This window comes from Heliangelus exortis, chromosome Z (genome assembly GCF_036169615.1).
Source record: "Heliangelus exortis chromosome Z, bHelExo1.hap1, whole genome shotgun sequence".
In the NCBI taxonomy this organism is placed as follows: Eukaryota; Metazoa; Chordata; class Aves; order Apodiformes; family Trochilidae; genus Heliangelus; species Heliangelus exortis.
The window spans coordinates 47,157,214-47,180,370 of record NC_092454.1 but is presented as its reverse complement, the minus strand read 5'-3'; the positions used below and the strand labels follow the sequence as shown (position 1 = coordinate 47,180,370).

General features: G+C 36.7%; 1 protein-coding gene across 4 annotated transcripts in view; it reads left to right on the top strand.

Moving 5' to 3' along the window:
- Positions 1 to 23,157, top strand: part of TNPO1 (transportin 1) — an 82,297-nt gene that overhangs the window by 44,136 nt on the left and 15,004 nt on the right. For all 4 annotated transcript variants that reach the window (XM_071731704.1, XM_071731703.1, XM_071731706.1 and 1 more), the window contains 15 exons: positions 1,415 to 1,548; positions 3,350 to 3,431; positions 4,117 to 4,239; positions 5,682 to 5,800; positions 10,502 to 10,562; positions 11,106 to 11,274; positions 13,029 to 13,181; positions 14,270 to 14,495; positions 17,159 to 17,330; positions 18,618 to 18,704; positions 19,339 to 19,446; positions 19,655 to 19,813; positions 19,909 to 19,996; positions 20,755 to 20,853; positions 21,112 to 21,207. In XM_071731704.1, the coding sequence (XP_071587805.1) occupies positions 1,415 to 1,548; positions 3,350 to 3,431; positions 4,117 to 4,239; positions 5,682 to 5,800; positions 10,502 to 10,562; positions 11,106 to 11,274; positions 13,029 to 13,181; positions 14,270 to 14,495; positions 17,159 to 17,330; positions 18,618 to 18,704; positions 19,339 to 19,446; positions 19,655 to 19,813; positions 19,909 to 19,996; positions 20,755 to 20,853; positions 21,112 to 21,207 (1,876 nt within the window). The remainder of the gene's footprint in view (positions 1 to 1,414; positions 1,549 to 3,349; positions 3,432 to 4,116; positions 4,240 to 5,681; positions 5,801 to 10,501; positions 10,563 to 11,105; positions 11,275 to 13,028; positions 13,182 to 14,269; positions 14,496 to 17,158; positions 17,331 to 18,617; positions 18,705 to 19,338; positions 19,447 to 19,654; positions 19,814 to 19,908; positions 19,997 to 20,754; positions 20,854 to 21,111; positions 21,208 to 23,157) is intronic.

Here is a 23,157-nt window from a genome sequence, read left to right as displayed (position 1 = left end):
CATTCCATGTGCTTACTGTTTATTTCAGCAAATTTGTTTTGTTTGCATAAAAAGCAGAAAGAGACTGCTGCATCTCGTCTGAGATGTGTCCTGAAGTTACAGTTCTGGGATGCTTAGTGTCTTAGGCATCAAGTTTACCCTGAATAGCATTCATTTTTCTTGTAACTTCATCTGGATAAGATACCTCTCATTGCTGTGAAGGGAACAGTTCTGTTCAGTGTGCATAAAGGAAAAGAAAGAAATACCAACTTAACTGTTTTAAACTATAAGGGGAAGAACAGCCTTTTCTGATTTTAAAAAATTAGTATCTCTGATCACACTTTACTTGATAATGTGTCCATGAAAGCCTGTGAAGCATTTTGTATAAAATTATCCTCGGAGATAGGACAATAGTCAAGATGCTGTGAGTGTTTTAGTGTTGTGTTGTCAAGAAAAAAAAAAACACTTCAATACAAATTGATTATGTCTCCTTTTAGTGCCCAGCTCAAACTGTAACACAGAGAACAAAACTGCATCTCTTACTCCCCTGAACCTCCCAGAAAATAAAAGGGGAATGAGAAAGAGGGACTTATAGGTTGGAAGTTAAAACTAAAACAGATTTACTGGTACAGGGAATGTGGGATAATACTGAAAAACATAAAAATATATGCCAAATCCAATTTTAATGGTCACTGATAAAAGTGACACTGATATAAGTGTCTGAAAGTCCTTCGAGGCAGAGCTGACTCAGGAAGAGTCAAAGGCTCCTCCCAGCACCAGACTGATTTGGCTCCTGCAGAGCACGTGGCAACCTGGTGACAAAGGGCCAGAGTCTTTCTCCAAGACCTCCAAGCAAAGAAACTCAGCAAGAAAGAAGGGGGCAGGAAGGCACAGGCATCTGCCCTTGACGCCTTATCAGAGTATGTCTGGAACTGGGAGGGAACACTGACCCATTGTGTTCTTCCCTGAATCCTTCACACTTGCATAGATTGATATCACAAAATTAGCCTGAGCACTCTTGAACCATAACAAGGTCATATCCAGAATGCTGGTTAACCCCATAATAGACCATAAAAGGAAATACAATTATATATGTAATTAAGTTGAATAGTTCTGCACCTGGACACTTCTTCCTCACATAAGAACTAGCTTTTAAGGATTTTTTTTTTTTAAATACCATTGAATGCTAAAATTAAAATTACTGCTTATCCATTACTGACTTGCCTAGCTTGAGCACTTACAGATACTGGTATAAAGTGCTCAAATTAAAAGCCTTTAAGGATGTATCAATTTAACTCCATGTTTAGTTAAGTGAATTTACTGCTTTCAGTAGTGCTGTGCTGTGCTGACAATACCTATTCTGTACAAAATCTGAAATTTTGCTTGGTTCAGAATGTGAAAGAAAAGGAATTATTTATTTACTTATTAATTACAGGGTGCTTTTGGCGCTCTTCAGAAGATATGTGAAGATTCTGCTGAAATTTTAGATAGTGATGTATTGGACCGACCACTCAATATAATGATACCTAAGTTCTTGCAGTTCTTCAAGCACAGCAGTCCAAAAATAAGGTGAGTTCAGGTGTTGTACTGTTACAGGTGTTGTAGCAGTTACCTGTTATATTTCTTACATGAGCAGCAAAATTGCTATTTTATAAATCTGCTTAGTACATGCTTCACTGGCAATAGTTTCTGAATTCTCGCAGAATAAAAAAATTCTGCTTTAGGTGCACCAGAACTTAGAAAGGTCTTTATCTTTCAGCTTTCATAAGCTTTTCAGTGTAAAACTCTAAATTATCAGAGGTACAGGATAGAAGAAAAAACTCTGAATTGAACTGTTATTGCTAATCTTCATTACAAGGAACACTATCTTTTACCCTGAAGTGATCTGGAAGTGTGCCTGGGTCACAAAGAAGTCTAATGGTTTCCTGGACTTGAGATGATTCACCTGAAGTTCTGTGTCCAGTTCTGGACTATCCAGAGTCCAGGAAAGGGCCATGAAGGTGATGAAGGGATTAGAGCATCTCTCCTGTGAGGAAAGGCAGAGAGAGCTGGGACTGGGGAGTTCTTCACTGTATGTAAATACTTGAAGAGAGAGCGGAAAAAGACATAGCCAGGCTCTTTCCAGTGGTGCTCCTTGATAAACTCAGGGGTCAGTGGACTCAGAATAAAAAACCCAAGAAGTTCCCTCTGTCTGTTAGAAAATACTTCTTTCCTGTGAGCCTGGGCAAACAGTGGAACAGGTCATCTGGAAGGTTGGTGGAGTCTTGATCCTCGGAGATAGTCAAAAACCATCTGGACATGGTCCTGGGCATATTGTGATAGGATTCAAATTGAATTTAGAAACTCACATAAAATAGATGCACATGTAGAAAGTATGTAACAAAAGTATTAGCTTCCTCTTGTGGGAGGATAAACTTAATACTTCTCCATCTCTATGGTAAAAAAACATGTTTTTTTTCCTTAACACACTGTACAGTCTTGCACTTTTTCCTACGCTGAGATGTTTGTGGCTTTGAGACTATTAAACCAGTCTCAAGTTTAGAGCAGGCCATCTGCTGCTGACTTGCAGCTAGGTTTCAGTGCATAGTGCTGAAGTATGAAAGGTATTAGTAGTGTCAGTAAAATACTTTAAATTTGTGAAGAGATGGATGGCTTTTTAACAATATTTTATGAGACAGTCTTCCAAGATATGTCTGAAGAGGAGAGACATTCAGAGTTAACATTATTTAATAATACTCTAATGGATCTACAGGGACTTTTACAGGTAGTTTTACCTTGTGTCTTCACTTGCTGAATTTGATTTATCTATCTCTTGAGAATGATAAAGACCTGTAGATAATGGCTTTGCACAAAATGGAGTAGAAGAACCAATATTTCATTTTTCAGTATATTTCTACCACTTGTATGTTTGTTCTAAGCTTCAGATATATTGTTAGCAAATAGTGGTCTCACTAGAAACTGAAGCTACTACAGGAGAAGTTGGATACTTAGCACTAAAAAAGGGCATGCTAAAATTTCACCATGTTTACTTGTATGGAATGATTAATATCTGAGAAGACCAGTAGTTGTAATATATGTAAAAAGAACATTTTAACATACTGTTCAGAACAAATATGCCAGGTGTACTCATCCTTTGTTTTTATTTACTGAATACTTTAAAAACATTTAACAGATATATCAGAGTGATACTTAAAATGTGGCTTAGTAATTTTGTTTGATAATACTATGAATGCACAGATTTGTATCCTCTTGCTTCTAGACAATGACTGGGCAGTATAGTGTAATGCTTCCTAATTTTTGTCATGCCTGTGTATTGTTTAGAAAAGGTTTCAAACTTATGAAAAAATAAATTTTCACTGTTCATTTTTAGGTCTCATGCTGTTGCCTGTGTCAATCAATTTATCATCAGCAGAACTCAAGCTCTTATGTTGCACATTGATTCTTTTATTGAGGTGGGTGTGCATTCTTCATTGGGAGGTGATGTCAAAGGACATGTGTGATCTATCAAGAGTTATGTTTTACAACCACCTCTTCCCCCAAAATTCTTATTTCTGGTTTCCCATTCTTAGCTTCACTCCCTATGGATTGAAGTTCATTCTGTTCCTGTGCACAGAGCTGATTAATTTAAGCATTCTATATTCCCCGGAAAAGTATTTTGAAAGATGCTTCCTCTTCATAAGTAGAGGAAACTTCCTGTTACACAAAGGTGTAAAAGTAATGACAGGAGTCTGTCACTTCCCTGGGGTGGAAGGTGCATTTCGAGGACCATCATGTCACTGAGTCTGTCTGGGTATCTCTGAATATTACTTCTGAATGTGTATTAGCAAGGTGGTATTTTGGGTTATCTAGAGTATTTGAATTGCTGCTGTTACGTACTAACAGAAGTTTTCTGGCTTCAGAACTTCATTTATGCTTAGGAGGGAAAAAAAATCCAGGAAATACTGTTCCTGTGCCAGTGCTAATATTCCATTAGTGTTTTGGTTATGAAGCATTGATTTGCTAAACCATGTCTGAATGGTATTCTGAGGTGTGTGTGGAGTAGGAGAGTACAGAAGACATGTTTGCTAGTAATGTCGATCTTAGTACAAGTTGAACTAAACGAACAGAGGCTTTTCAACTGGTGATACTTTCCAACAGAATCTTTTTGCACTGGCTGGTGATGAGGAGCCTGAAGTACGCAAAAATGTTTGCCGGGCTCTGGTGATGTTGCTGGAAGTTCGAATGGATCGCCTGCTTCCTCATATGATTAGTATAGTTGAGGTGAGTCTTACTTCCCAGATTCCATACTGAAAAAAATGTTTGGGGTTGCAGAAATAATAACAACAAATTCCCACATTTTCCTTTGTTAGTAGGGTCACTGTTCTTCCTGTGATTTTTGGGCTGTGTGTACGGCTATCTTGTGCTGCTGAGTTAAAGCAGCCTTTTCAGTCTCCTTCTCTCTAATCTCATGGAGTATACAGCATGATACTTAGATACTTAAAGAGGAAATGACAGCATGAGAGAATCTTCAGACAGATTACTTTTTGTTATTCTTTTTTTGTTTTCCAGACAAGTAACAAATCCACAACAAAATAGTGGATTTCCAGGCCCACTGGGAAAAAATGTAAAATCTCTCGTTTTAAGAGCTATTAACAAAGCCTCACTTGCCACAATTAGGACATTTTTCAACCTTTCTGAGCTGCAGTCTGTTGACAACTCATAACAGAGCAGTATTTCTGTTATTGTGAGTTTTTAATCACAAAGTGAATCCTTAGGAAAATACTGTGATTTAGTGCAATTCTTTAGGAATTGATGAATCCCTGAAATTCATAAATCTTACTGAGGTTTTCCCATTTGGAGAATAAAGCAGTATTCTGAAGCAACTGAAAAGGGAGTTCTTTTTCTCTAAATACATTTATGAGGAAAGGTAGCTGAATGGACTTCTGCAAGGTTGTTGTTTTTTTTTTTTTTAAATACATGGAAGAACCATCCGTTGCAGAAATAAGTCCTGGCATGGAAGAATGAAGAAATTACTGGCTTGGAAGTTGTAATAGTCTGCTATGATTCCCTAAAATGCTTTGGCAGTTGTGTATAAGAAATTGCTGTAGCAGTACTCTACTTAGGCTTTTTTTTTTATGGAGGTATTTCATTATTTTTGGCTGAAGTAAGATTAAGTTTTAATAGCAGGCTTGAAGATTTGATACTTAATCTCTGAATTAACATTCATGCTAGAAAAAAAATGTGAGAATTTGTGTTGATTTCCCCCCCTAGCCCCCCAACCCACGCCCCCAATAGGGGTTCTACTTAATTAAGTTCTGTCAGGTAATGAATATTTGTAAGGCAAACTTTTTTATGGTCCTAGAAATAAAAAAGTTTTCCATTTTATTAAGTGTGTAGTCCCACTTTTTAATTCAAAAATGCAAAGGGGGAGTAAAAATTTTTTAAAATCTAGTCACAGATCTTTGTGGATTCTTGGTAATAATGTTCTCACTTAAGCAATAAAGAAATTTAGAATCTGAGTCATACAAGATTGAGAACTCTCAGGTTATTCTCATGACAGCCTTAAGTAATCTATTATATGACTGTTTCTTTCCCTTGCCCCAAAGAAATAAGATTGCTATTGTAGCATAGTCTCATTTTGCAAACACACTCTGTAATGTTGGTAGCTTCTTTGGAACTCTTAAAACTTCTTTCTTATACAAGTAATTTTTTTTACATTGTAGTACATGCTTCAAAGGACCCAGGACCAAGATGAAAATGTGGCATTGGAGGCTTGCGAGTTCTGGCTGACTTTGGCTGAGCAGCCAATTTGTAAAGATGTGTTATGTCGGCATCTTACTAAGTGAGTACTAGGAATTACAACTCTTGTTTATTTTGAAATAGTTGTCTTTAAACTTCAGCTGACTTTTTCCTGGTTACCTTACAGAGACTGTAGCTTGCACTATGCTTAGAATTTTCCTGCAGCCAGTTCTTGTGCATAGTAAAAATGGCTGTAGCACATAGTTCATTGGAAAGACTTCTGAGGATTTCAGACCCCAGAGACTGCCAGAAGCAACCTAACCTGTGTCACTGTGGTGCTTTACCTTAAGCTTAAAAGCCTGTTAAGCTTCACATGGATGCAGAGATATGCTAACATGCACTTATGCTGAAACAAACACCCCTGCATGACATTACCTGGAATACCTGGTGTCCTGCTGCTGATGTAGGAGTCTGTGTAATGCTTCAATGTACATAGTCCTGGAAAGGGTTGCAGATTTTATAAAAAATGTAACCAAGGCAGCATGACATCACTTGCATTTAAGAATCAATTTTAAATCAATTGCTACTGCAGTTTAAACTTGAAGAAAGCATGTACAGTATGTTCCCTCATAGTTCAAGTTTTCAAAACTACTTTTTTAAAGTTTCAAATAGTTAGCCTATGCCTCAAAATGTAGGTCTTGGATTGACTGGGAATGAATATCCATGTTTGAAACAAATATCTGCATGTCTGCAATAGTATGTGACTCTTCCCCAAACTAATCCAAAGGCTTTTGCAGTAGAAAGTCAGTTTTTCAACATTCATGGTAATTTGCTAATTTTCTGTATGTGCATGAAACTAGGGCAGTTCTCTCAACATCTTGAGTGCAAGAAGAGAAGGGATGAATTCCTCTCCACAAAAATAAGCATTATAGGTGTGAAAAAACTTTATAAAAATCAGCAAATTACCATTTTCGTAAGCAATTAGAAAGTAGAAAATTAAAACACCTACTGTTGTAGTGGAGGAGTCGAGTTGAAAACAGGAGAACAAATGTTACAAGAAATAATTAAGTTCTAAAATGGTTTTATTTGATTCCTACTCCTGTAGTTCAAACGACATAAAAATTCTTGACACAGCTCTTGAGTCTACCCACTTCCTTCCCAAGACACATTGTTTAAGAGTAATAGTACTTATTAACTATTAGTTAACAACTTTTCATACTGAGAATAATAGCAGTTCTTAATTAGTATTTAATAACTGCTAGTATTACACTTCTTTTGGTCTGCATGAACAGCATCATACTCAAGTTTTCATTTTTTTTAAAAAAAAGCTTTTAAATTCTAGAAAACAAAGGTGTAAAAGTAACACTACATTTCTCTCACCTTTCAGTGTCATGTCTGTTAAAAGCAAAATGTTGGCGAGCCCTGTTTGACTAGGGAGCTTTATAAGTCTGTCAGTATTTGATGGTAATTCTTTTTTATATGAAGCTAAAAGTGGGACAAGATCTTCTAAAAAACTGTTCATGTGGTATCTAACATCTTGTTCCATTTTGCTCCTGTAGGCTTTCTTATAAAATACAAAGCTCCTGCATACTTCATGTAGTAAACTGCAGAATTGCCTATGAATTCTGTATACTTACTATTGCTTCCTCCAAAGTTCGGAAGGTAATTGCCATTGCAATGCATGGTATTATTGCTGGCCTGATACCTTCAGAAACAGTACTCTCAAGTGCAGGAATATAGAGAAATCGAGTCTGTCACAGGTGCTGAGTCAGTCTGTGTTAATTCTTAGTTGGATTTGGCTTGTAATACATATCTTTATGGACTTTATTTTTGGTAGAAGATATGGTTTTATGTGAAATATTTGACTTCTTTCCCTTAGTACTGTTTTTAGCTATATATCTGCACAATTGGAGTCCCATAGCCAGTTTAATAATGAAGTAAATCTTAATACAGATTACAGAATCACAGGACTGTCATTGTTGGAAAAGGCCTCTAAGACCACTGTGTCCAACCGTCGGCATTTCCCCCCCCCCCTAAAGTAAAATATGTTTATATCTATATTGCCATGCCCACTAGAGCATGATGTGGCACTTCAGGACTACAGAGTTTTTAAATACTTCCAGGGCTGATGACTCCACCACCTCCCTAGACAGCCTGTTCCTATACCTGACTACTTTCTCAAAGAAATATTCCTAATATATAAACTAAACCTCCCTTGAAGCAACTTCAGACCATTTCCTCTAATCCTATCATTATTTACTTAAGAGTAGAGGCCAACACCCACCTCCCTACAACCTCCTTTCAGGTAGTTGTAGAAAGCAATAAGGTCTCTTATCTTCATCTCTAAAATAAACATACCCAATTCCCTCAGCCTCTCCTCATTGGTTTTATTCTTCAGACCCTTCACCAGCTTGGTTGCCCTTCTCTGTACTTGCTCCAGCAACTTCTGTCCATATGTTCCATCTGAGGGAGCTGAATACCCCAGGGGTAGCTGGTCTGACTATTAAAGAAGGAGACAAAGAAGGCATTAAGTACCTCAGCCTTTTCCTCATCCTTGGTTTCACGGTTTCCCCTGCATCAAATAAGGATGGAGATTCTCCCTGGCTTTTTGTTACTCATGTATTGATAAGATCTGTTTTTGCTGTCCCTTATGATAGTGGTCAGATTGAGCGCTCACTGGGCTTTCACCTTCCCAATTTTTTCTCTTCATGACCTAATAAGATTCATTCTGAGATGCCTGCCCCTTCTTTCAAAGGGGGTAAACTTTCCTTTTTTCGTGAGTCACAGCAAAAGCTCCCTATTCAGCCCGGCCAGTGGTCTTCCCTCCTATTTTGTCTTATGGCACATGGGGACAGCCTGATCCTGAATTTTGAAGATTTCCTTCTCAAAGAGCTTCCAGCCTTCCTGGACCCATTTGTCCTTCAGGACTGTCTCCCAAGGTATGCTCTCAACCTATGTCCTGAACAGGATGAAGTCTGCTCTTTATGAGTTCATGGTGGGGGTTTTGCTAAGCCCCCTCCTTATTTCATCAAGGATTGAGGACTTCCCCATTTTGTGGTCACTATACCCAAGATCACCTCTGACCACTGCATCTCCCACCAGTCCTTCCATGTTTCTGAACTGCAGGTCTAGTGAGGCACTTCATCTGATAGGCTCACTTAACCAGCTGTGTCAGGAAGTTATCCTCCATACATTTGAGGAACCTCCTACCCTGTCTTCTCTCTGTTACATTATATTTCCAGCAGATGTCTGGTAGGTTGAAGTTCCCCACCACAACAGTCTAGTGATTGTGAGACCTGTCAGCCACTTGTAGAATGCCTCATCTGCCTCCTCATCCTGCTTGGGCTGTCTATAACAGACATGCAACAGGATGCCCTCCTTATTTGCCTTCCTCCTCATCTTTACTCATAAACACTCAACCTTATCATCGCTGTCATCATTAAGCTCTATACAATTAAAACACACCCTACCATACAGAGCCATCCCACCACTTCTTCCTCCTTGTCTGTCCTTTCTTAGGAGCTTATAGCCACACATTGCAGCATCCCAGTCATGAGTCACCCCACCATGTTTCTGTGATGGTGACTACATCATAACTGTCTTGCCACACCATGGCTTGTAGCTCCTCCAGTTTGTTGCCCATGCTGTGTGCATTGGTGTAGAGGCACTTGAACTGGGCTGTTGGTTTCACCCCTAGCACTGCCGTGCTTATCTCTAGTGAGCTTGGTTTTAGCCCCTTCCTCCTTCAGACCTAGTTTAAAGCCCTCTCAATGAGCCCTGTGAACTTCTAGCCAAGAAACCTTTTCTCTTTGTGGATAGTTCCACTCCATCTCTCACCAGCAGGTCAAGTGCAATGTAAACAGTACCATGATCAAAGAACCCAAAATACAACCTTTTGTAGCATCAGCTTCTAAGCCACCTGTTTATCAGGTGTGCATCTGTTCCTCTCAGTCTTCCCTGCCGCTGAAGATACTGAGCAAGACTTCACCTGTGTTCTTGATCCCTCTACCATTTAGCCCAGTGCTCTGAAGTCCCCTTTTATTATCTTTGGACTTATCTTGTGGATCTCATCACTGCCCACCTGCATGACCAGTAATGAGTAGTAATCAGAGGGTTGTACCAGATCCGTGAGTTAACAAGTTAGATCTTTGATCTGGGCTCCCAGGAGGCAGCACACGTCCTGTGGGGTTGGTCTGGCCAGCACGCTGATTAGTCAAGATCTCTCCAGTGCCGGGGATCTGCCTCACTGAAGTAATTGCAAAAGGATAGGAGGGCCTAATATCAAGAGCCTTCCATCTTTAGATTAGTGAGAGAGAGTCATCAGCCCCAAGTAGATGAAGTGATAAGTACTATTGGTGATGGCTGACTTTTTTTATCATGCATATTGTGGAAATCTGAATTTTTACTGAAAAGCTTGAGACTTAAATTCTGAAAGGCTCTTCAGAATAAACTCATATATGTATAAGTTTTTTTTTAAAGTTTAAAACTCAGTTGTGCTATATGGCTTCCTTTAGCAAAAAGTTTGTAATTTGAAATTAACACTTTTCCAGATTACAAAGGATTGAACCTTATGACATGGAGCTTGATTTAGAGTACTACCTTCTGTTATCAGGCTAAGGTTTGGCTAGTTGTGGCTTTTTTTTTCTTACTTTGGGTTGGGGTGCTGAGGGATACAACCAAAATTGTAATGTATGCCGACATAACTGAAAACTGGCTTTTTTTTTTTTTTTTTTTTTTTTTTGGTGTGTGTGTGTGTGTGTATGTGTGTGTGTGTTATTTGACACATATCATCATTTCTTTGTAGGCTGATACCTGTGCTGGTAAATGGTATGAAATATTCAGAGATCGATATTATTCTACTGAAGGTGAGCATCTTTTATTTTTTTTTCCTCTGTAAGAATGTGTGCTGTTTGAAATACTAAATGTGACTGTTGCCATGTTCATTGGAAAATGATCTGCAGGCTTTACTGCTTTGCTTCTTTTCCATACCACCCAACTTCGGCAGACCTGGGACATTTGTGCCTATAAACTACTGAAGCAATGCCTGAAAAAATATTCATAATTTGTTCTGTCCTCTGTATTGAATACACAGCTTTTTCCATCACTACATATGTCTCACCACTACGTATGTTTCACCACCACTACCTCTTCCTTTTTCATTCCCACTAAGAAACATTTTTTTAACGAGAAGAATGCTTTATGTGTGACCTTACCACTCCTGCTTCTATATTCTACATTCCTATACTTTTCTACTAAATGTCACAGCAGAATGTTTTTAGTCAGTTGAGCAGCACAAATGGGATGTACATTTTTTATATGTGTTTAAAATCTTGAACTCAAACCACATTCTTAACTCCTATGAGTAATATAGTTGGACTAGTTTACCTGATGAAACATTTTGATGGCAGGGGGATGTTGAAGAAGATGAAGCTATTCCAGATAGTGAACAGGACATAAGACCTCGTTTTCATCGTTCACGGACGGTGGCTCAGCAACATGAAGAAGATGGAATTGAAGATGACGATGATGATGATGATGAACTTGATGATGATGATGCTATTTCTGACTGGAATTTAAGTACGTCCAAGTAACGTGTAAAATGTTTTAAAACACTTCTACTTGCATAATGCAAGAACCATAGGAAAAAGAGAACTTTACGTATAGGAATATTGAGGCTCTGTATGCAAAGAAAAGCTGCTGTCGTAACTAGTGGATGGGGTAAAAGGGTACTATTTCAGATGAAAATTTCACCATGTAACTGTGTTGGCAAAAGCTAGCCATCTGTAAGCTTATTTCAGATATGGCAGAAGTTCATTTTCTAAAAAAAAAAAAAAGCTGTTATACAATGATAACTGGAGTGCTTTCTTTTACCTCACTTTTCCCTCTAAACTTTTGTTTTTGTTTTGGGTTATTTTTTTCCATATGAGCATGCTAGTACTGTTAGTCCTTACCAGTAATTATTTTCTATATGAGAAATTTACCTGTGACCACAGAGTAGTACTGCAGTTACGAAGAGAGGAGACAGCTGTGAGGAAACCACAATTCTAATGGCCTCTATATGGGTTATAGGCCATTAGGCCATGGGGTGAAGTAAAGAAAGAAAATGCCACAAATTGTAAGCTCATTGATAGAAAATAGCTAGTGAAATTCTGACAAATGTATACTTAAGTATACTTAGCAGGTAACCTCATTGTGGAATTACAAGATTACAAGATTCTACAAACAGCAATGAAAAGAACAGCATTATGAATCTAAAAATATACTTCTTGTATAGAAGAGACTTTATGGAAACAAGTGTATTTGCACTCATTTTCATAATTATCAACACAATACTAATAATAAATTAGTAAAAGAAGACAGCTGAATGACAGAGGATGCCCTGTGGTGCATAGCTTTGATTAAGATGGTGAGGAAGGTGTCAAGGAATGGTGTTCTTAAAAGAGAGCAGAACGGTTAAAAAAATCTGTATTGACATATGTTATCTGGACTTGTGGAAACTTGGATTACGTGATTATCTGAAAATCAAAATTATGAGCTCTGTTTCTTACCTGTTGTTTTATATGACTTTTATTTGACTTCCAATTTGAACAGAGAATAAGCATCAACACAGCCTGACATCTAGCAGCATTTCTTACTAATGAGAAGAGTAGGATTTCTTATGACAGATTCATAAGTAACTGAGATAAGCAAAAAGTGCAGTATAAATTCTGTAATAGGAGCATTCTTTATGAAACAAAGAGCATTACTTTTTCTAAAAATGACATTCTGAATCATTCTTCGAAAATTTTCCTGATTTTAATTTAATGAGCTTTTGTTTGCTGAAAACATAGGATTAAAACTTTCATACAAATTTTGGGGTGTTTGTCTTGGTACATTGTAGTTTAGCATTAAGGAGTGGAGGCCAGCAAATTCTAAGTCTCTGTAGTAGATGTTTTTGCCTTTTTCACTTTGAAAGTTGGATATGTTTGAGCTTTCGCTTTTGAATCAAATGGTAATGGTTTTATGCCACTTCTCCTTAGTTTCTCCACTGAGTTACATTCATGTTACAGACTCTCTTTCCTCGTTATTGTTATGCTATCCTGAAATCACACTAATCATATTTAATTATATTTAATGTTGCAATACAATGCTGTGGTTCCTGTCACTGGAGGTTTTAATATCCCCAATTCATAAGTCCTTTCAGCAGCTATTTAAGCACTGCAAAATGGAAGTATCTTTGCTCCTAATGTCATGAGGCTCCACTGGCAGTTCAAAGTTTAAACGAAGAATATATTGTCCAGCTGTAACTGCTTGCATAGTAAGCAGAAATTAATGCTGTTAATTGTCTACAGGGAAATGTTCTGCTGCTGCTCTAGATGTCCTAGCCAATGTATTTCGTGATGAACTTTTGCCACACATCTTGCCCCTTTTGAAGGAATTGCTCTTCCATCCAGAATGGGTAGTTAAGGAATCAGGTATCCTTGTTCTTGGAGCAATTGCTGAAGGTAAGTTTACAGTGCATATCAGATTGATGGATTTTTTTGATTCATTCTAAAGCAGCTCTGATTATGCAAACAAATACATGTCTTTATCTGGTTTGGCTTCAGTGGTTGATCTCCACGTCTAATTGGTCACTGCAATTATTTAATTTTTCATTTTCAAATCTATGCATGTTTGGAAACCTAAAAAGGATTAGTTTCTATTATTTCTTCCTGTCTTAACTCTGCAGCATATATTTGTTGGTCTCATGAAATACTACCTTGATTTCATAGCAGAAGAATATTTAATAAATTTGAGCATTGCATTTCATTAAAGTGTTTCCAGACATGTAGAAGTCAGCGCCCTGAGCTGCTTTTTGTGGATGGTTCTCCATTTTAAACACGATAACTTCCATTCCTTTCTACTTAGTGTTACTTGGCTTTTTGCGTGCTTTTGCAGCATCTCTGTTCCTATTGCAGGCTGAAGGGAATACATTCAGGTCTATGCCTGGATTATTTTCCTTTTCCTACAGTACCTAGTGAACATATTTCTTTCTTTGTAACTGGAAAACACTTTTGATGGTTTTTATTTCAAGTAAAGCTAAGTAGGAAAATCTCAGTGTATTGCTGCCCTTGACACTCATATCTTTTATTGCTGGTCAGTATTTGTATGACATAAGGAGAAAACAAGAAGAAAATTTAATTTCTTAAAGAATCCTCCATGTGATGCATAATCTGTATCCAAGACCAGGTTGTTCTCTACTTGTTGTCTTGGTTGCACTAAGCAGGCTGGTGTAGGACCTCCAAGTTTTATAAACTCATTTTATTTGGGTGTACTCGCCATGTTACATTTAATAAAACTGAATTTCCAGAGACTGGGGAACATAGAAGTATAAATGTAGTTAAAATGAATGAATGTTTAACTGGGGGGTTTAACTACCGCTTGTGTAAAGTTTCTTTTTAGGACTTAGTATAAATTAGGCAGACTTGCTTTTTATATTGTTAAAATGTATGCCTACATGATACAGACTGAAAATATATCCCTTCTCGGAAGTGGAAAACAGTAGCACTTTTTGTTAATTCTGGTACTGCAATAGCTATATTTTGCCTTCTAGGCTGCATGCAGGGTATGATTCCATATCTTCCTGAGCTGATCCCTCATCTTATTCAGTGCCTCTCGGACAAAAAGGCTCTTGTGCGCTCCATTACATGCTGGACCCTGAGTCGCTATGCACACTGGGTAGTTAGCCAACCCCCAGACACATACTTGAAGCCATTAATGACTGAGTTGCTAAAGCGTATCCTGGATAGCAACAAGAGAGTACAAGAAGCTGCCTGCAGGTAAGCCAAAGCTTAAGCACAAAGTACTATCCATGAAACTGCTTTTTCATGGGAAACTGATATCTTTATCAATGGCTGCATGACTCCGTTTCTAGCTCTTAATGTATTCCTTTCTCTTTTAAATTGGAGTAGATGAAGCTTCTTCTGGAGTAGTTACAAATTAATCTGCATTATAGTAACACGCAAAAAGTTTATTTGTATTTCTCGTCCTGTTTGTTTTCAGAGCATATGAATCACCAAACTAAATTACTTCCTGTAGTAGAAGAAATTGTCTCTTTGTGACACTTGTTTATTTTCAATATATGGTGCTTTATTCACCAGAAATCTGGCTTTTTTTTTTAATAGACCTATAACCTATGTTAATACTGATTGTAATGGAAAACTATCATGTAATTGGATTACTGAGGTTGTTTATAAATTAGGATTACCAAACATTTTAGTTATTATTATTTCAAGGGATATTCTCATTTTCTTGAAGGGAGATCCTGGGAGACAAAATTGCCTTCTCTCCCTTGTCTGCTGATACTTTTTTTTTTACCAAAATAAATTAATTAACGGCTTCATTAATGAACACACCATTAATGGAGTGAGAATGGGTGGACCTCTTGTGCAGAGAGCTTGTTAAATAAAGTTTTTGTCGGTTTGTGTGGGGCAGGACTGTAAGTAGTGTGGGGCAGTAGACTGCCAAGAAAGCAGCTAGATATGCTTTTGATTGGATTCTTAACACTTGATACATGCAAATTTCTTGTTGTTGTTATTATTATTACATTCCACCCCCAAAGATCAGGACCCTTGTCCAGGGGTACAAGTCTGGGATCAGAGTTTCTGTGCTTTGATTTTTACAAAGGGGGTAGATGTATCTTTACCTGAGAACAGAGACAATTAGTTTAATGAAATTGAGGAAGATAGAAGGAAACACTGTTCCCTTTTTATCTCTAAACCTTTTAAAACACTGGACTAGCAAATTGCTTGGACTTTAAAGTCTGCTCCATTCTGTCTTTTCATGGTGATAGTTTTCTGTTCCTGAACAGACAGAAAAATGATTATACAAGACTACTTGGCTCAGACATTTTCAGATCCAAGGAAAAAAATAGTTACAGATTCTGTAAGAAAACCTCCAAACAACAAAAACACACACACCCTGCCCCACATAAAATCACCAATAAGTAGAACTCCCACACTTCTGTTCATACTTTCTTTGTCTAAAACATGGTTGAAATATGCATGTAGTTGAAGACAGCTGCATTGCTGTTTTTAAAAAACCCCATGTAGTTCTTACGAAGGGAAGTGCAAGAGGCAATGAAAACTGTTAAAGTCATACAAAAGAGATAAGATGGAAAAATTAAAACTATTAATAAGTCTTTTTTTTTTTTTTAAGTTACACTTTAGATCTATAGCACATTTCAAAATCCTTTCTTTATAGCAGGGATTTATTAAAATTATTGTTGCAGCTAAAAAATAAACTGTCTGGGAAGCTGCAGGGAAAATGTAGAACTGTTACAAGTCTAAACATAGTAGCTTTCTAAATGGCAAGAAAATGCAGCGTTCCTTCTTAGAGAGGAGCAGAAAGCTGCATCCCTACAATAAATGGTTTCACAGATTGTCAATATCTACCAAATTGAAGACTGGTCAGGATACTGTATGTTTGCATCAATGAATTGTGTATCATAGCAGATATTTAACATTAATTTCTGTGTTACTGAGAAACTGCTCCTTTAGTTGCTCCTTTAGTGACACATAAAAGGAAAACATATTACTGAAACACATTTCCCTACTCACATTGTATACCTTTAGGAAATAATGCTTTATAATATTATTAAAAAATAATAAATAAAAATGCTAGCCACTTAAGGTTCACAGTTGTATTTGTGTTATGAAAATAAGCATTTCTGTATTTGGTAACACACTAGTAGGGAATTGTTCACCTCATGGGGTGATGCATGCATTTTTAGTGCATGGACAGGCTAATAATAATCTTGTTGACACAAGCTAGGCCAGTAAATCTTCAACAGCTCAATTTTTTCCATTCATTGATGTTTCTTTGAAGCAGCATGTCTGGTGTGTGGGGTGGGATTTTTTGTTTTGAGTGATTATTTTTAATGCTGATGTTCAAGCATCTGACAGACAACCTGAAAAGATTGTATGTTGCCATAATGTATGCTTTGACTAAAGCTGCCTAAAACTGTTCATCATCTCTATATGCTTTTAGTTTTACATGTATCTGTTTCTTTATGTAATGGGCTGCTGAGAGTACAGTGGCACTGGGGATCCTAGGTGCAGCTACAGCATACAGTAAAGATAGTATGACATCCTTAACTTAAATGAAAATCTTTTGCTATGGTTCCTGCTATTTTAAATATATTGTAGCTTGTGTACAGTAGTGCTTTCCTCAGTAGCAGCTTCCTGAGTATAAACAATGGGTTTTGTGGAAATATTTTCTTAATTTGTTCATCATAATGAAGGATCTGAGTCCTTAAATGTTCATTCAAAAAATCACAATTATTACAGTAATGCCATTTTGAAAAAATATCTTGGGTGAATTTGAGTACTAAATACAGTTTTATGTTTAATCAGAAATTAGTAGCATTTTGGGGTCATCTTGTTTTATTTTTTCCACGATACTAACCGACCTGTTTTTTGTTTTTTTTTTTTCTGTCCCTCAGTGCCTTTGCTACTCTAGAAGAGGAGGCTTGTACAGAGCTTGTTCCCTATCTCGCGTATATACTTGACACTTTGGTCTTTGCATTTAGTAAATACCAGCATAAAAACTTGCTCATTCTTTATGATGCCATAGGAACTTTAGCAGATTCTGTAGGACACCATCTAAATAAACCAGTGAGTATACCAAATGCTTTTGTGGAAGCACTCACTACAACTGAAAAACTGGTTCACTGTTTCTTGTAGTGTACTTTACATGTTAACACTGATCTTTCTGTTTAGGTTTCAGTAATACTTAATACTTACAGGTAAAATACAGAGACTGCATGTACTATTCCCACTACACAAATAGTTGCTATTTTTAATAAATTGTGTATGAGGTGGCTTGTGAAACATGATTCTCATTGTGAGATTGTTTTCTCTTGTTCAGAATTCTTCAGCTCAGAGGAGATACATATATCAATATCAATATGAAATGGGGAAATAGTACTTTAGTGGGATGTGTGTTTTAATTCCTAGTGACCACATTTTTTTCTGTTTTTTGGGTTGGGGGTTTTTTTGTTTGTTTTTTGTTGGTTTTGGGGTTTTTTTTGTGGTGATTGAAGGTATATCTAAGCTGCTCTGTGTTTCTCTTTCCCATGTACTGGAGCACATCATCACTAGAAATTGTTTTATCTGACAGTCAGACTGGCATTCATTTTATACACAAAAAACAGAATCCTTGGAACAAAGCATAGATAGCACACAGGCAAATAAAAGTGGTTTGGGTTTTTTTTTGTTTGTACATATTAATAGAATATCCACACATGTCACATATGTGCATCACTTGAGAATGCTTATTGAAACATGTTTTATTCCTCTGTAGTGCTTCACATGTCTTAGACCCACTAGAATAAAACTAATTAATCAGAGTTTTCTCCATGACACTTTACTTGCCATCTGAGACCCTCACACCATCAAGGGACTTCTATTTCAGTCTCTCTCTGACCCTGGCCAAGGAGTTAGTGTGTCAGAACCAGGAGAAAGCTAAATGAGAGCTCCTGGGGAAGGTGGGACTTTCTTCAGTAAATTCGAGTTTTATATCTTTGGACACAGTATTAGCTGCCAGCATCAGTTGGCTCTTTAGATACCTTCTGGGAGCAACAGCTGTATGGGGATGCCTTGCCAGTCCTTCTGGCTGTGCAGTGGCAGCTTTTTGGAGGAGGGATGAATTTGCACATCTAGCAGCACAGGAAATAACTTTCTTTGTGGATTGTTAGTTGCTTGAGAAAGAAATTTCAGGAATTGGAAGGGGATAGCACCAGGGCAATGGAAAATGGCTGAGGAAAGCAGGTGGCAGTATGCCAGGATTTTATTTTTTCAGAAAAAGTAGAATAAATATCAGTTCTTAATAGCTGTTTTCTGGCTGTGAAATGAAATTGTATGCAGTGGTTTCAGCAGCTGGTGCATTTTCATCCTAAACAGGAATATATTCAGATGCTAATGCCTCCATTGATCCAGAAGTGGAACATGTTGAAGGATGAGGATAAAGATCTCTTCCCTTTGTTAGAGGTAAATGCTAAAATTTTAATATGTTTTATCAACTTATTTTAGGAATTACATGTCCTACTAAAGATGCTCCCACTAGGAAGTGTGACTGTAAAAATTGACACTGTACCATTACAGAGAAAATATTCTGACTTTAGTAGGAAAATTTTGTGATTAAGGAAATATCATTAGGTTCAGCAGAGATATTTTTTTTTCTGCCATTTGGAAGTGTTTCCTCTGGGATACTTTTAGAAAAAAAGAAAAAAAGTTGGATTTTTGTCTTTTCTATCCTTGCTTCTCACTTTATTCCTCCATTAAAACTACTGTCAGGCAAACCTAAGATCCAGATCATGTAGTCTGTTCTCTGTACTTCTGAGTGAGATGCAGGAAAGCACCTCTAGAAAAATCGGTTTCATATCTCCTAGGTAATATTAAAGCTTGTATATACTCAAGATAGTGAAGCTTTAATGTAAGTGGTGGCTGAATTATTGTAACAGGTTTTGTATTCACTTTCTTGGCTGCCTTCAAGATGATGCTGCTGAGAGAGCAGCAATTTACTACTTGACTTGAAGGGTCAGCAAATTGATACTGCCTTTCTGGGTTATGTTTTGAGTTACATGTGGTTATACTGAAAATGCTTTTATCTTTTTTTTTCCAGTGCCTGTCGTCAGTTGCTACTGCCTTGCAATCTGGCTTTCTTCCATACTGTGAACCTGTATACCAGCGTTGTGTAAATCTAGTGCAGAAGACCCTTGCACAAGCCATGGTATTTTACTATTGATATTTCAGTGTTTCCAGAATATCTCATTAAGCCAATGTATCAACTATGTAAAGTTACGGGTTTGCAGGGAGATTTGTACTATAACCATTGAATATAACCGTTGAAATGAGGCTGCAATTCTGAAACTTTTTTTTTTTAAGCATACTCAAGAGAACATCTAATACTAATTGTAAAAATGTGTACTTTGTTGCAGTTGCATAATGCTCAGCCAGACCAATATGAGGCTCCAGATAAAGATTTCATGATTGTGGCTCTTGATTTACTCAGTGGTTTAGCTGAAGGACTTGGAGGCAACATTGAACAGCTAGTGGCTCGCAGCAATATCCTGACACTAATGTACCAATGCATGCAGGTAAGATAACTAACCTGTTTGATGCAGGGATTTGCTTTCTTAAGAGAGTCAGAAACACTTCTGGAATTTTAATTTTTTTTTTTCCCTCTCTTTAGGATAAAATGCCTGAAGTACGGCAGAGTTCGTTTGCATTGTTAGGGGATCTGACAAAGGCCTGTTTTCAGCATGTTAAGCCTTGCATCGGTATGTTTCTTTTAAATATTAAACCATGAACTTGTTCTACAAAGTTATGAGAGGGTGGTTTAGTAATTTTTAAGCTCTCTGTTCTGTGGGTTGCCTTATGGTGCTCAAGTTTTCATTTTCCTTTATCAGCAAGGGTGTCTTTCCTCTTTTGAACTGTGTGTTCAAAAGACTTGTTCTTATTTTTGTAGACAATGCAGGAGTTAATTTTTGCCCTTGATTTTAATGATGTAATGAATTACCTGTTGTGCTAGAACAAAGCAAACCAGATATTCTTAGACCTCAATTAGAACAGTTGCTTGCTATAGTAAATTCTTGAATGTACTAATACATCCAAGTATGAATACATCCATGTACTTGAGGGTTATTCTACTATGTTACAAAGCTACAAGTACTTTTATGTGTTTGGTTTTGGTTTTTTTTTTTTTCATTTCCCTCCTTTCCCTCTCTTCCTCTGCCCCAGCAAGGGAAAGAGAGAAGAATATTTCTAGAGTTACATAAAAGTAAAGCCTACTAGAAATGTTGTAAAATCATAATTTTGACAGGATTTGCGTTGATCTCCTTAGGTTCTAAAATCCAGGTTTAGCTGATATGCAGCAGAAATATAGCTCTTGTTAATTCATGTATAACATTTCCCAAGCATATATAGGCTCCCATAATTTATTTAAAACCCTTTTTTTCTTTTCTTCCCCATGATCTTGCATTTATGGAACAAGATTGTTGTATTGTGTGATGAGATTTTAAAATGTTGTTCTTTCTAGCTGATTTCATGCCAATTTTGGGAACCAACCTAAACCCTGAATTTATTTCTGTGTGTAACAATGCCACCTGGGCAATTGGAGAAATCTCCATCCAAATGGGTAAGTGATTTGGTTTTGTTTTTTTTCTTTCCCTTTGAGTCTCTATACATTGAGCATGCTTTTTCTGGGTGGTTGTGAGTTTTTTGGTTTTTGGGGGTTTTGGTTTTTTAGTAATACTTTCAAACTAAAATGTAATTTAAGTGTGAAATTCTTCTCCTTAATAGTAACTTCAGTGTGCCAAATCTATTTCGTTTATGTGTATTAATGATAATTTTAATCTGAAAATGGTTTTTTTTTTGTTTTTTTTACCTGTTTCAGGTATAGAGATGCAGCCTTATATTCCAATGGTGTTGCACCAGCTTGTAGAAATAATTAACAGACCCAACACACCAAAGACGTTGTTAGAGAACACAGGTACCCAAAAACTGAACCATACATAGTGAAGGGATTTAGAGATTTTTTAAGAATTATTTTCAAAATTGTATAGGGGAACCACACCAGAACTTACATGGTTATGCATTTTGGTTTTATAAGTAAAAGCAACTCTGTTTTGCAGAAGCTCTTACAAGTCTCAGTCTTGAAGCAAACCATTTATCAAGTATCTAAATTCTTAAAGTTATTGCTTTCTGACTTTTATAAAGTTTTTATATTTATTTGCCATCTGTTTAAATAAGTATTCTTCAACTTTTATATAGGTATTGAATATGACAAATGTATGCAGTAACACTTAAATACTTAGCTCACATTGATTTTAATATATGCATGTCCTTACACATGTGTATTTGTATGTCCAGTGTTTCAAAAAGATGGAATTGGCATGTATAAAACTAATAATGAATCATTTGAATTACAAAAAAATGCACTTCTATTTTGAAGATAAAAATCACAATATCATGCACAAAAATCTAGATCTGTGATGGCAGTTTTACCACAGAATAAATGAAGTTATATATAACTTCTATTATCTGGACACTTAATAACGAATTTCTGAAAAAATTTATAACAGTGGCATGTATGCTTTAGATTCTGGCCCACAGATTTGCCTCCAAAATTGGGAGCAATTCCCAAATGCCTTACTGAATTGGAATGTCTGAGGCTTGTTTCTTTTGCATTTATAGAGAGCATGTTCTGGTACGAAGAGCACCTTCCATACTTAAGCAAAACTTTATTAATAATTTGACAGGTTTCTGTTTTACTGTTTTACTAACTGAGAATTTTTTTAATTTTATTTCTGTTAATGTTTGAAAACTAAATGTCTCGTAAGAATATTATGGTTTAGTCATTACACCTGACATGACTGAAGGTTACCCAGATAGAGTGATAGAGTTTTATTGTTTGAACTAAGCAAGAGAGAGATTTTTCTGGTCTTCTCAAAACTTAAAAGCTGCATTTCTCTGTCCCCCTTCCTCTCCCCATTTAGTATGGAAGGTGAACTTGAAGGAAAAATTACATAGTTGTCTGGCATATTATAGGTACCAGTCAAAAAAATAATTTCAGAGCAAATACCTACTTGTGAAATATGTCATGGAACAGTTTAGCTATATAAATTTTCTTTCCCCCTGCTCCTACCCTGACCCTTTTCGTGTGCACTGATGGATGTGTAATACTTGTAACTGAGAGGCATCCAGTACTTAAATGTTTGCTTCCATCCTTGTTAGAGAATTTTTGGAAGCATCCAAACAATGACCTTCTTTTTTTTTTTAATTCTCTTAATATTTACTTTAAATGTGGATGCATAACTGCAAATAAATGTTGAGTGTGATGTATTGTAAGTTTGTTGTGGGATATTGTGCTGCATAACGCTAGTATGTGCAAGAATATTACTGTTTTCTACTTCAGCTTGCTACATAATGAGTTAGAGACACTTCTCCATGGATATGAGATGACCTTAATTAAAATCAATTGCGTAGAAAATAACCAGCACATGCCAAAAAGTTGAGCTTTGACAAAAATTACTATCTCTTTTACAGACTGTAGCTGTGAGAATTCACAGATAAAACCTGAAGTGCATGTCATGTGAAAGTAACATTTGAAATGCAATTTTCTTAGATCTGCCAGAAACTAGAGACACTTAATATTGAAATAGTGATATCATCACAAAACAGTATATTGCCAGTGAGCTGCAGCTTTCATGGAAAGAGTATATTTCAAACTGTTGGTATATCCTACACCAAACTTTCACTGGAGAAAACATCATCTGCTTTATTGCATGTTTCATGAAACTGTTCACAAATGCCTGTTAATTAGAGTGTTGCATAGTATGTCCCTTAAACATAGGTTTCCTTTCTTTGCTTCATATAAATCTGCTGGATTTTAGTATTATTTATGTACTTTGCTTCAAGTAATCCTGATACATTATTTCCC